Source organism: Blennius ocellaris (genome assembly GCF_963422515.1).
Source record: "Blennius ocellaris genome assembly, chromosome: 19".
NCBI classification, from domain to species: domain Eukaryota; kingdom Metazoa; phylum Chordata; class Actinopteri; order Blenniiformes; family Blenniidae; genus Blennius; species Blennius ocellaris.
The window spans coordinates 12,289,281-12,303,558 of NC_137668.1; the positions used below are offsets into that span (position 1 = coordinate 12,289,281).

The following is a 14,278-nucleotide window of genomic DNA, read 5'->3' on the forward strand; positions in this document are numbered from 1 at the left end:
GGCCAGAGCAGCTGGAAAAGGTGTCTCTGCTGCTCCGGAGAAGCTGGCAAATTGGTATCGTCTCACAGGAATCCTCTTTCTTTAATGTGACACATTTTCACCTTCAATACTGTTCATTTTCTAGAGAACTAACATTTGAACTCAGCAATTGCTACAAATTACTTCTTAAATTGATGACTTTTTTAAAGTCAGGTAGCTTGAAAAGTAGGATATGCAATTTATATGCACCTCAACTGTAATCCAACATTTAAAATGATCCTTAAATCTTCTGTGTACCAAAAGAGAAATTAGCTGCTATGCTGGACAGAGACCTTGTGTCACTTTGAGGAACACTGGAAATCTGATCTGCGCATCATATCAGAGATTACATCCAATCAGTTGGCGGATAAATAACAATAAAACAAAATGCTTATTGGTATGAGTCAAGCTTTATTATCAGCGTAATGCAGCTATACTGATAAAAAAAAAAAAAAAAAAAAAGGAGATCCAGACACACAGAAGTCCAGCAGAGACAAAACATAAGTGGTCATACATCTGTACACCCTTGAGCTGTCAAATGCACACATAGCCGGAATCCCATCAGAGAGGGAGCTCAACATTTTTTCTTGAATTCAATGACGTTGTGAAGGTTTTAATTTGTAGTATCCGAAGACAAGAGCTCTATCTCCAATAACCCATAGCAACAACACCAATAATCCCCTGCAGGCTTGTTGGCACTCGATGACAGCTTCCCTGTTGTGCCTAAAGAGCTTCTTCTTATAATACACAGAGAGGGAAAAGTAGCTTCGTTCTACCTGGGCATGGTTCGCTCTCGGGCTGCTTCCACATCCCATCGCTTTTAACGGCAGGTGTCTACTTCCCGAAGAGGCAGACTGGAACTCTGCCAAATGGCTCTGAGGTAAATTATTAAACAAATATTCAGGGAATGTAACTCACAACTTATCTGGAAGAGAGACAAACTGTTGCCAAAAACAATATGTAGATTCCTAAAAAAAAAAAAAACCCAAACCAAACAAAATCTCTCCAGGGGAAACAAAAAGTGCTTATCTACTGACCACCTGCCGTAATTCCTCCACAAGCCATTTTCCACATCTGAGAAACTAACAGTACTTCTTATAGTGCACTTATAGTGCACTGTCAAACAAACATATTATGCATGAATGTCAAACATTATTGCACCCGTGTCAAGGACACCTGGCCTACCAGGCACATAACCAGGACTGTGCATACATAAAGGCACACATACAAAGCATGGCCTGCTCTTTGATAAATGTGGTGTCACAGTCTCATGTCTAATTCATCACAAGATGAATGCCTGAAGATGAGGAGGGAGAGCTGACAGTATGCAGAGCCGTGACCGACAATGTGTACTATATGACAATGCCACTTAAATCACATCATTTATTCACACTACATGTGTTAAAAAGTGAAACCCCCCCCCCAAAAAAAAAAAAAATCCCACTCGAATATTGGGCCTCATGCGAACAGACCCAATACGAGAAGACACTTACAAATTGATATGTCCTGAAATGGTTCTTACAAGTGATTTAGAAGAAAGTATTGCATTTTAGGGCCACACACACATTTCTCCCACAGTCCAAAAACATGCATTTGACATATCGTTTACTTTTTATTTGTCTTTAAAGATTTTGTTATTAGGTTATATATTGTGTTCACCATTTTGTCTCTGTGTAGTTGTGTTGTATCAATAATGATGGATCACATTTTTGAGTGAAAATGGGGTACTTGGAGAAAACCAACAAAAGTATGTTGATAACGTGCAGACTCCATCCAGAATGAACCTGGGAATCGTTTGACTGTGAGAAGGTCATTATCACATCATACCATGTAGCTCCTCAATATGAATTGCATGTAATAACAAAGTAAATGTTTTTTCCAATTAAATGTTGTATTTTCAATCAAGAAACCCAATATTACTGTTAGAAAGGTCTGAAAGGGAACACTGTGGATTACAACAGAAAAACCCAATAAAAGTAATTTATTCAAACATAAAATAAGAAAAAGTGCATTTCCCAAAAATGATATATGCAGATTCAGTGATTAAAGAAATTGTGACCGTTTGTGTAATATTTGAGCTTTTAGCAGAGGAGTGAGACAGCAAAATGCATGTAGGAAGCGGTGCAAACGCATTTCTTTCCCCCCACAGTTATCAAACACCGGAGTGCTTCAGGGTGGAACGTCCCATAATTGACTACTCTCATTAATGTATCCATTTGTCCTCTGTTGCTGCAGAGACGAGCGTGACTTTATGGCCCTGCGTATGTGCACGTCTCTGTTTGCCCGAGTGTCCGTGTGTCTTGCCTCTCAAGAAATTCAATTTGTGGACGTCCTGTGTCAGTTTCCTACTAATTTCTCAAAGCACAGCGTCAGGAGTGGAAAAACTACTCCCCGTAAAATAGGCTTTGGGTACAGGTGACTGCCTCTAAAAGCGGGCGCGTGAAGGATTGACGAGCAGAGATGAGAGGAAGAGAACAGACGGGAGGATGCAAGGAAAGAGGATGACCTTCTGAAAGAGGAGGAAGACGACCAGAAGGAGATAAAACTGAAAAATAACAAATTGGGTATGGGAAAAACTTTAAGGAAAGAAACTAGTAAATCACATGTTGGGCTGATTTCTAAACACAATGTTGTTGCATTGAATTCCAAAACAAAAGCTATTTGGTAACGACCGCTCCTGCAGCAATAACAGCTTCAAATTATCTCTTATATCCATCGAGAGGTCCTTAGACCTCTCTGCTGATATTTTCTTCTGCTCACCCATCACGATGCATTCAAGCTCTTTAAGTCTGCAGGAGGGCCTCTCTACAATGACAGATTTCAGCTCTCTTCAATGGATTTAGGTCAGGACTCATTGCCGTCCAGTTAAAAACAGCCTGTTCTTTTCATTGCAGCCATTCTTTTGTGCTGCTGGATGTGTGCTTTGGCTTGCTGTCCAGCTGAATGACCCAAGCCTTTCACCTGAAACTTTTTTTCTGACACAGGGCACACAATGTTTTCTATAATCCCCTGGTAATCTTCAGATTTGATCATTTCTTCTTTTCAACCTTCAAGAAAGCAGTAAAAGACGCAACACAATAACATGACGGCGCCGCACATGTATTTGAGTGTGATTTCAATGGACTTAATTTCTCACCTTATGAAAAGACTGATGCACTTCTTTTTAAAAGAGCTATATTTTGGTTGAACCTCTACATACAATGATATTCTGGTGACACTCTGACAATTCCTGTCTTTCCTGTGCCTTTTAGTGCGTGCGTCATCTTTGGCTTTCATTCATTCATTCATCCAATCCAATCCATGGCACTTTGTTGACTCAGTGTTTGACATACATCACTTTAACCACTTTAAAATGTTCGGGCTCAGGCCGAGGCTCTTTAGACGCCTTGCATGTAGTATTTTCTTTTTCATTGAACTTTTGGAAGACTTGCTTCATCCATTTTTTTTACCAGGTTTATGAATGTTAAACTGTGAACATAGTAAATTTAATCAATCAGGGCCTATGGTTTCCCTTGATAGAATCGGGGCATCAACGTGATGTTATAAATGTGGATTTGAGTTGGCCTTTTTAAGCCAATAATATCGTTCACATTTAGCAAGAGTCCAGATTGTATAAATGCCCACAGCAGTGATGACCAAAGCCTTTTTTACCAAACAATAAAAGAAGATAATGCTAATACAAAAGACAATTATAACAAAAAAGGTAGGAAATACACTGTTCACTGCTGAAGAGAACTGCAAACATGGCACGTTAAAATAGCTTGTGTCTGTATTTAATTTTTTGAAAGTCAAACTGCTTAGAAAAAATTTAATGGAACCAAAATAATTTCAAAGAAAGCAATTTGGAAAGATAAGACATTGAATTTGACAAAAAATAAATTAATTATCAGGCGATATAAAAAGTGTGTCAGCAGGGACCTTCACATCTTTAGTAATTACAAAGTATAATTTATGAATCAGAGTTTTAACAATTTTAACAATTTAACTGGACACAACCAGCTATTGTTTTGTCATATTTTGTGACTGCAGGATGCTGCTTTTTGGTTATATACAGTACAGCTCAACATACCAAAGCATTGTTATTACAGTTTAATACCTTAAAATGTATTTATTTATTAGCATTATTTTGCAAATATATACAGAAGTAATCAGTGTGTCAGTTAGTGTGAGAGAAACCCCTCACAGCAACTGAATCTGTACATATATATATATGCATATATGACAATATCAAAGAAAAGGTGAAAGTTAACAGTAAATGAATGAATGAACAGAAAATGTGCATGGTGTGCATGACTTTCAATTCCAAACAAATTTAATTGATTTGCATAATGTGCCATCACAGTTATCTAAATACATTTAATGTAACCACTTATGCAAATGTGATAATTTCTTAGGTTAATAAATGCATTAATTAGCAAAGATGTCAGGAGACTTGTCTTTTTATAAAACAGAAGGGGCATTAATATTAATGTTGGAAGCATTATGGAGTGCTGCTATGTTTAAAATCAGTTTTCCCGTTCCATGTGAAAGTCACACATTAAAATCCTGCCCTTGTGCAAAAGAGAGAACTTGCAGTTTTCTGTCATATTAGTGTCTCCAGAAATATCTCAACTTGGACATAATCATCATTGATGGGACAGGCAAAACAAGCTGAACCGTCTTTATTTTTATTTTTATTCTGCCGGGCAGAATAAGATCACTACCCAGTGAAATGTTTTGAATTTAACGGAGTCATAGTATCAAGCCTGGAGGACAGTAAAAGTAATCACGTCCCACTGGTGATGTTCTGTCCACTTAAAAGGCAGGTGAGAGGTAAGACCACAGCTGCGTCTCCCAAATGCGCACTCACTCACTCTCTATTTAATTAAACACAGACTGATAATTATCTCACATAATGCTTTGGTGTCAACAATCTGTGTACTTCTGCAAGTGTGTGTACAGATGCCAAGTGTTCATGTGCCTCCATGGGAAAATTAGTTGTCACTAGATGCACTTACCCTTCAGTTCTCTGATATCATATTGCGTTCAGTCAGAATAACTTTGTGTTTCAGACTTGGTGGAAGTCGTGCTGCATGTACTGTGCAGCTTTGCATATGTGAGGCTGTCACACTTCAACATAACACTTTCGCTTTAATTTCTCCATGTTTGTTAAACACTAGAAGGGGGAACGCATTAAATGAAGAGTAAATAGTAAAACAATGTATCTGTACTTGAATGTGTTTGTATGTACACATGTGCTATATTTATAATCGTAACAGAATGTGTGATATGGCGCTCTGTTTACAGCTATTTCTGTTTACAGCTATTTCTGTTTACAGATATTTAAAAATAGTTATAGTATTGCATTGGTCAAACGCAAAAAAAGAGTAGTTCTTCTTGCTCCTTTTTCTATCATGGTACACACAGAAATTTGTGTGATTCACTTCTTTTTTTAACCTGTCCTCAAATTATTCAAACAAATTTTTTTCATATTATATACTTGTCTGAAAACAACATGTTTCCTTTCACATTTGTGCACTTTTCTTTCTTTTTTTTACTGAGGCATTTCTTCATTTGTTTGATACAAGGTTATATTAATTAAATTACATTATTCTTAAGTTATGTCAAAAGCATCAAAGCAAGTATGTACAAAATAAAAGGAAGAGATGAACACAGAACCAGCAGCTGTCATACCTACTTTAGTCTGGTGAGTATATGGACATCATTTCGACTGTCTAATTCAGATTTTTAAATAAAGATTGTGAGGAAATGTAAAAATAAGAAGTATGTGCTTACAACTTAAAAGAGAACATTGAAAAATATATCCCAAACATGACATGGTAGCAGAGTAGTCGCACGAAAAGCCGCACACCTTTATCTCGATCTGACCAGAGTCCGACTGAACATATCAATTAAAACAAAAACAAATATGTTTCACAATCACCCAATGAAAATAGCACAATTATATAGCTGGTGCCTCACCACCATTTAAAGAAACTACATTCAGCAGACAGTCTTAGCTGGTCTTCACAGAACAGAGTGCTCACAAAGAGAAAGAAAATCAACTACATTCATCCAGTTCTCAGATCTTTGCAATGTCTTCCTGTCATTAGGAAAATTGACTTCCACATAGTTCCCCTGGTCCTTTAAACGCTTGATGGTGCAGCCCAATATACAGCTGTTATGTTATGTTATGTTATGTTATGCTAGATCTGTAAGGTTTTATGGATCAAACCTACTTTCCTTTCCCGCTGTCACAACATAACATGCAAGAGCTGCTTTTTGTTTTTGTGCACAAGATATTAAGAGCAAGGTACCAGAGACCAGCAGGAGTGCTCACAATCTGAGATTTCTCAAAACGACACCGAAGACCATTTTGTTTGCTACTGCCTTTCATTAAAGTGTTTTCTTTATGTAAAACACTCTGAATTGCCTTGTCGCTGATGTCTGCTATTCAAACATGGATGCTTTGACTTACAGTAATATTTTGTGCACGAAATCTGGTTCAATCAGTGCTCACTGATCAACAACTAGTACCACTGAAAACACAACAGATTGATGCCTTGAAGGAATGTGATTCAAAGCAGATGGCCACCTGCATGAACAACTCGCTGCAATTATCTGAAGTCCAGTGTGTGAAGAAACATGGGTTGTTCATGATAATGTGGGTTTTCTGTTAATTGAAGCTCAGTGATAAAACAGTCCAAGTCACACAAAAAAAAGTGCTGATGGAATACTGTTGGAGAGCTTTAGGACAGCTTAATTTGCTTGGCCTCTTTGACTCATCAAGCTGAGCCATCAGAGAGAGTAATTGAGGGCAAGCCAAAGGCTAAACTATCTTTTGTACACTCAGTATATTATTCTGTTACCTTGGTTCTGGGATGGAAATTAGCCTTTGAATATGATGAGGAGGAGTATTGTGAATAAATGCCCCCGAAACTCTATCTGATTTGTAAGTTAATGTGTTTCTCTGCAATTTGGCATTATACAGCATTTGGTTTAAAAAGAAACAAAAGCCCACACACAGTCAGTCCAAGGGTTAGGGTTAGTTTTAAGGCACATCTGTACAGATTCCTGCAAAAAACACATTCAGATGACGTAGGGTATTTTATCATATAGCTATCTTAACCCTTTAAAAACAACAGCTACCAGAAAGCTCGACCACAAACAGCATAAAAACAATGAACTAATATAGACTGATGTTATCCATCAACATAAACAGCAGTCTGAGCTATGAAGAATGTAGAAGCTAAGTCAAATGCTCTAAACTCAACTCCAACCAATCAAATTCATCACGATAAATCTAAATCCATGTGGTGTCATATTGTCAAGCAACTTCCAAGCCACATTTCATGATGAGAAAACAAGGTTTTTAACATCTTTCAAGGCACCAGATCAGAGGACAAAAATGTAGGTCATAAGGTTTAAGGTCTTATTTATATGTATGATATGCATTTTCAAGTAAACCAATGCTTATCATGAGGAAGTTAGGTTCAAAGGTAAAACACTTCTATGGGCTGGAAACATCCTGCAATCGTACGTTCACTTTCTCATGAAAGAGATTTTAAATCTAGACGGAGAACTGGCTTAAATAGTTTTCAAAAATACCTTTGTAAAACTTGAGAAAAACTTGGAGCGGTGGCCTAAATATCACTTTGTACTCCTCTCCATTGTAATGATCAACAGTTTTGTATCCCCTGCAGCCTTCCAACTTGTGTTTACCACAAGGCTCCCTGCTCCTCAGCATTCAGTGTGTCATGTAAAATTAACGAGTAAAACCCCAGTCACAGCTGCTGCCAATTTAGCCGGCACACTGCCTCCGTCAGTGGGGAAAAACTCACTGAAAAACAATAGTATATCTCTGAACTGTCGGGTGTATGTGCAAAATGTGAGGTGGTGTATTATACCATTCTGTAACGGGAATTTTATTAATCTTTTTCCCACCACAGCTCAGTTATTAGACAATAATAAAGGCTTGTGTTAAAGGTGGTGTCCACCCGTCAATTCAATACCCACGTCAAGAGGACGTGCTCCTCTGCCCTCTTGAACAAGTAAAGACATTACAGAGATCCTTTCCTCTCAGCCGTTATTGACATGCAGCTCGGCTTACTGAAGTCAATAATTCAGTAATTTCATCAAAATGGAGACTAAAGGATAAAATGAAAGATGAGAAGAGGTACCAGAAAAGAAAGACAAGGAAAAAAACGAGAAGGCTAAGCTCAAATCAAAAAACAATAATCAACAATAGAGACAAACTGAAAGCGTCTGCAGAATCTAAAATTGATTCGAAAAAATAGTGGATAGTGCACTACAGTCATATGAGATCCTTTCTTGTTGTGGCATTACACTGCATAATGCTTCCTTGTGAATAGTGTCTGCTGTGCTTTTCTGTCATTTCCACTCTTCCATGCACATATTAATCACAGTTAAGCCTTACGCACATTAATATTTACTTATTTAATTTTTAGTCAGACTCATGTGATTTTTTTTTAATGTTCTATTCTGCATCAAGCAACACTGTAAACTAATTTCTATCTGGGATTAAGAAAGTATTTTCTATTCTATTCTAAGCCAATAAACATTTGATATAATTTTTTCAAAGACATCATCAGAGACGTACAAAATTCACTCAACACTCGCGGGGTGTAAATTAAAATAGACAAAGTAACAGAAACACCTGCAGGTGTGTGTGTGTGTGTGTGTGTGTGTGTGTGTGTGTGTGTGTGTGTGTGTGTGTGTGTGTGTGTGTGTGATATGCTCTGATTGTTACTGATTGGCATGAGGAAATGGTTTTGCTTGATGGAGAAGATTGTGCTGCGATTCGGAAAGAGAGGGACAGAGGGCTGATGGAGCTATCAGAGCCGGACTATCTCTCTCAGTTACTGTAATTTCATACAGGTGCTCAATACACACACACACACGCACGCACACGCACGTTTAGATATGGACCATCTTCCAAAAGATGGACAGCTGTGTCAAGCATCATTAACATGGCATCTTCCTAATTCGGACAGATTGAGGCTGCTGCATGTATTATCTGCTTCTGTGCGTGTGACTGTGTGTTAGTGTGTGATTCGCTCCATGTCTGGTGTTGTTGTCTTGTCTGGGTTTTTGCCAAGATAGCAAATCTTAATTCTGAGCAGTATAAGACAAGATAAATAATTTAGAGACATAATAACCCTCAAGAAAATATTAATAATACCTGTTTGCATATGAGTTACAGTAGGATTGTGTGCTGTACGCTCACTTTACTTATACATTATCATTAGAAGCAATGTGAAATGTATTATTGAGATTATTATTACTTGTTTAACACACAAGTAGTTGCGAGCAGTTGAAATGATTGTATCTTGATGCCACCCAGATGGCCATTATTGGAATATGTGACAGTGTGAGGATGGATTAAAATGGAAATGCGAGCGTGGTGAAGACACTGGGGTGACCCTTACCTCCCAGGTGATAGGTTCCTCCCGTAGTGATAGTTAGAGGTGTCGTGGAGCGCACGGCCGATGACTCCTCGCCATCTATAGTCAGCATGGCAAAGTTCTCCTTGGCGACCAAGCGTATTGCGTGCCACTGGCCGTCGTTCAGACCTGAACCTGGAGAGTGGGAGAGGGAGAGGAGTACTTAGAAAACATACAATAGCAAATTGTAATTGTGTCAATTCCAGGTATGAGCTTTAATTTCCTTGTAACTCGGGTGCTCCGTTCAGCAGTCACCACCTCTACGTGCCTCTGCTTGCCTCCTCTGAATGACATACCAACCATCTCCATGTCCTCCTTCTCTACATCTATAAATATTTCAAGTCTTTTTTCCCTCATGAATGGCAGCAGTGTCCAATATATGTATTATCTCTCCTCAGTGCATGTCCATACCATCTCAACCTGGCCTCTCTAGCTTTATCTCTAAACTGCTCCGATCTGTCCTTATTTGATACCCCCTCATTCTGGTCACTCTCATCCAGCTCAGCCTCCTGTCTTTTGGCTAGTGCCACTTTCTCCAACCCATACATCATAGCAGATCTCACGACCGTCTTGTAAATCTTCCCTTTCACTTTTGCTGTGATCTGTCCGTCACATCAGCCCTGACACTTGCCCCCACCACCTCGGTCCTGGCTGCACTCTTCATCACCTCTTTGTGCACTGTCCATAGCTCTGGAAGGTTGACCCAATGTACTAGAACTCATACACCTTCAAGTCTCTTTTATTCACACACACCTCGTCTCTGCTCCATGTTCTTGAGCCCTAAAACGATTTGAATGTCTCACTTTGCATCTATTTACTTTAGCCCTGTCACAAATACCGTGGGGTTCTTTCTATTTTGATTGACAGGGATTTCTTTCCCTCACAATGAGTGCACACTGGTTTGATTTGTGAATTAAGACACGCTCGCTTGAGAATCTTCTTCCTGGCTCTCGACCGCCTTTCTTTTTTCTTTTTTCTTTTCTTGCTTCACATTCACATCAATTCTTCTCCCTTCTATTTTGTTCTTGATCTTCTTCTGCCCCTCTTTCCTTGCAGAGTGCGGCTTCCACTCTCAAGGCCCCTGTGTCTCAACTCCATTAACTGTCAGAGAACCCTGTTTCCACCTGAGTACCCGAGTGCATGCGAGTGTGCTTTCTCCGTGCATGCGACTTTGAGCATTCGTGTGCGTGTCTGCAAGCTTGTTGTGTGTTGCATACGTTGTGTTATGTGTGTGTTTCACGCATACAACTCCTGCGGTCTCCTTTCTCCTTTCCCTTGTAGCTCTGCTCCATTAAATATGAGTGATGTTTTGGAAAGGGACATTACTATTGGAGCTGAGAGAGAAGCCAGCTCACTCTCATCGCCCTCTCCTTCATATATCACTTCATACTGACACCAATCTCTATTCATCCTTCTCCCTGTCCCTGATTCTTCTGTCTCTTCGGCTCTATATCCTCTCTAGTATATCCGCATTTAACTTTTCTCTTTTTTCCTTTTGTCTTTATATTCATGTTCTTTTGTGGCCATTTGATGAGTGTTTTTCTCTCTCTTTTTTCTTTTAACTGGGTATAGTTCAGTGCTTCAATGACTGTAATACATTGATGGTGAGGACGTTGCAGCGAAGTTCAAGGTACGGTCATGTGCAAATCACTCTCAGCAGCAGTTTGCATGCTCTGGCACATCTGCATGCAAGTCAATACACATATACTTTAACGTGCTACTTGTGCCAATACATTTCTATCGTGTGTAAAAAGCCTGTTTGAACGTCTGTCAGCATTTGTTTTGCGCGTTTTCATCCCCACGAGTCTTTGCCACCCACAAGATGGTTTTACATTGTTTATCTCTTCCCAGAATGGAATTGAAAACCTTGACTTTGATATCAGCAGGGAGTCTAAACTAATTAATCTGAAGCAGCGGGGTGATTGTGTGCGTGTGTGTGTGTGTGTGTCTGCGTGCTTGTTCAAGGCCGTGACCACAGACATAAAGGGCCAAGATGGCCACTTGCTGGGAGGTGTGACCACTGAGGCCATGTTCTGGGCAATGCTGGTTAAATATGCACAAATACACACATGCTTACACAACCTCAAAACACTAGTTCGCATAAAGGAAAAGGAAAATGTAAAAATATTGCATGATTGTGCATTTTTTGTCGCACCTGAAAGGTCATGAACCTAAAAAGAAAAAAGAGAGGGAAGTAGACTGATGTCTACTCTTCATAGGATGACGGTAAAAAGTATACTTTGGTAAAAAGCGACCTTGATACTCTCCCTCACTGACAGTTACACCTCGGACCAAATATTGGCTTGATGTAATCACTATCAAGCTCTCTGTAACCTCTTGAATATAATGGGAAATAGTTAATGTATAACCTTGTGTCCCCGCATCTGCTTTACATCACCTGCAATAGCTTTGAATGATGAGCTTATCAGTGACAGCAGTGTTACTGAATCTTCACGCTTCCTGCAGCAACACATGCACAAATACCACAAGTGTCGGCTGAAACCTGCTATTATTCTCATAATCAAACATTTTAATTTCTCTATCTCTCTCTCACTGTCACACACGCTCAGATCATGCATATGCTGGCTGTCTGCTGCAGATTAAAAAAAAGGGCATAAACAAAAGCGAGTGGAAAGAGGAGGAAGGGAATCATTCAGATTTAACTAGATAACACTGTTTATTGGCTTGCTTTGGAGTTGTCATTCATATGCAGCAGCTTGAAAACAAAAAGCTGACCAGTCACTTTGCTTGGTTTTTGTTCTGAATGAAATGGAAACAATGAAACTGAAATGCAAACTGACACATGCTATTTCATAGAAAGAAACCGTCAAAACTTTCAGTAAACAAAACAATTGGAATTAGCTGGTAAGCTATTTCTATACAATACAATCTATTCAAAAGTACCAAACTGACTATATTCACAGTTTTTTTTATCAAGGCTAGCTTAAATGTTTTCTGAATGGAATAAATTCTCAGTTGAGTTATGTACGACCTCGGTATCACAGTGTATGCCTTACAGAGTCCTACTCTCCCACTTATTTTGCAAAGGACAAGGATGTGAATGAAAACCACGTTAAAATGTACTGTGGTTTGGTGATTAGATCTCACGTCACAGTGACTGTATCCCCAGTTTGATTCTATTTTTTGTACATATGGATGTTTCCCTGCATGGGCTTTCTTAAGGTACCACAATTTACTTTTACCTTCAAAAAACATGCATTTCTTGGCCATACAATTACACTTAGAAGTGTGGAAGATGAATGGGTGGACATAAAACACATAAAAACTTTAGTGTGATTGCAGCTAGTGTATAATCAATTCAGACACTTTGCATATATCAATTGCCTCATAAACAACACTGGCATTTGCATTAAAAAAAATCAAATGATCAATTACATTTAAGGTCAATAATTAAAAATGCTGCTGCAATGCATATCTCACTAATCATTATCAACAGACACATTTTATCATTGCACTTTCCCAAAAATGTGGCGTTGGGTAATACTTGGCTATATTAGCATGCAGGCTTCTTACTTAGGAAATATTTTTGTTTAAAGAGCTGAAAACTATATTACCATACCGTCCCAAATTTGATCAAGAACAGCAGCTTTGTGCTGCAGAAATGCAATACCTGTGTCCATGCAACTCAATCTATATGACATCTAAAACGTATTTTACAATGAGGTCTGCTGCTGCATGCTTAGGATGGCGATGGAGATGCTGACCGAGGTTTAAAGACAATGTACCAGACAAGTAGCAATATTTGGGCTGAGCGAAGTGCACGGGAGACTTGGTGTAGAAGCAGAGGCTGGAATTGAGGGAGACCAAAACCTGAACTGCAAACTCTGGTCAGTTTCTACTTTTCTCTTCATTTCTTGACCAAATCGATAATTTAAGGTGAAACTTTAGGTTTTTAACCTCAGTTAACTGATTCTGATCTTTATTTGAGGAAATGTTGAACTGAAAATATTGATTTGCAGAGCAGAAATCTAAATATCTTTTAAGTGAACCTAAGAAAAAGTCATCTATACATGATCTACAGTGCATCTGAAATGTAATGGTTCATACATTTGAAGTGGCAGACTCATGGTAACAGTCTCTCTTTTTACATTGCAGCAATGTAAAACTGGTGTATCTCCATGCGGAAAAAATATATTTTATTGACGAGAGATGAGCTAAATCTAATGTCATATCAACAGCAATGAAACCTCTATGATGTTTCAGTGATGAGCCCCAGATTGACAGCCACTGAAAACAAAGTGATGGCAATTACGGCTGAGCGGCATGCAGCCTGGATTGAGCCGCAGCTCCAGAGGAAGATGGTGGAAGAGGCTCAGAGACTGATTTCTGGGATGTAATTACAGAATCAGAGACTTGGTAATTTTAGAAAATCTTGAAAGAGTAGTCGAGAAATGATTAGTTTTCATGCTTCTAGTGCATGTGGCAGAACTGGCAGCACCGGATTTCAGAGTGACAACTGCTGAAGAACTGGGGAAGGAAGTGACAGCTCTCAGGGAAGAGCTGGATAATATGAAGGCTGAATTCCAGAATTCCAGCTCACCAATGCTTCACTGAATAAGATTCAGGAGGCAGGCACAATGATATGGGAACATAAATACATACTATTGCTTTACCTTAAAAAAAAAAAAAAAACTAACTAATGTTAAATAAATGCAAATGGCCTTACTGATTTAACTGTGCTTTGGATAAAATAACCACTTCCTTTTTAATCCGATGAAGTTTCTTGTTTCTACCCATCAATCGTCCAAAAAACTTTGTCCAATTTAGGATTACAGAGACAGCTAGACAACCATGAA

General features: G+C 38.8%; 1 protein-coding gene across 1 annotated transcript in view; it reads right to left on the reverse strand.

Moving 5' to 3' along the window:
• Positions 1-14,278, reverse strand: part of cntnap2a (contactin associated protein 2a) — a gene marked incomplete at its 5' end in the record, with an annotated part of 327,084 nt that overhangs the window by 123,761 nt on the left and 189,045 nt on the right. Inside the window, one exon of the mRNA XM_080515381.1 lies at positions 9,447-9,596. Within this exon, the coding sequence (XP_080371507.1) occupies positions 9,447-9,596 (150 nt within the window). The remainder of the gene's footprint in view (positions 1-9,446; positions 9,597-14,278) is intronic.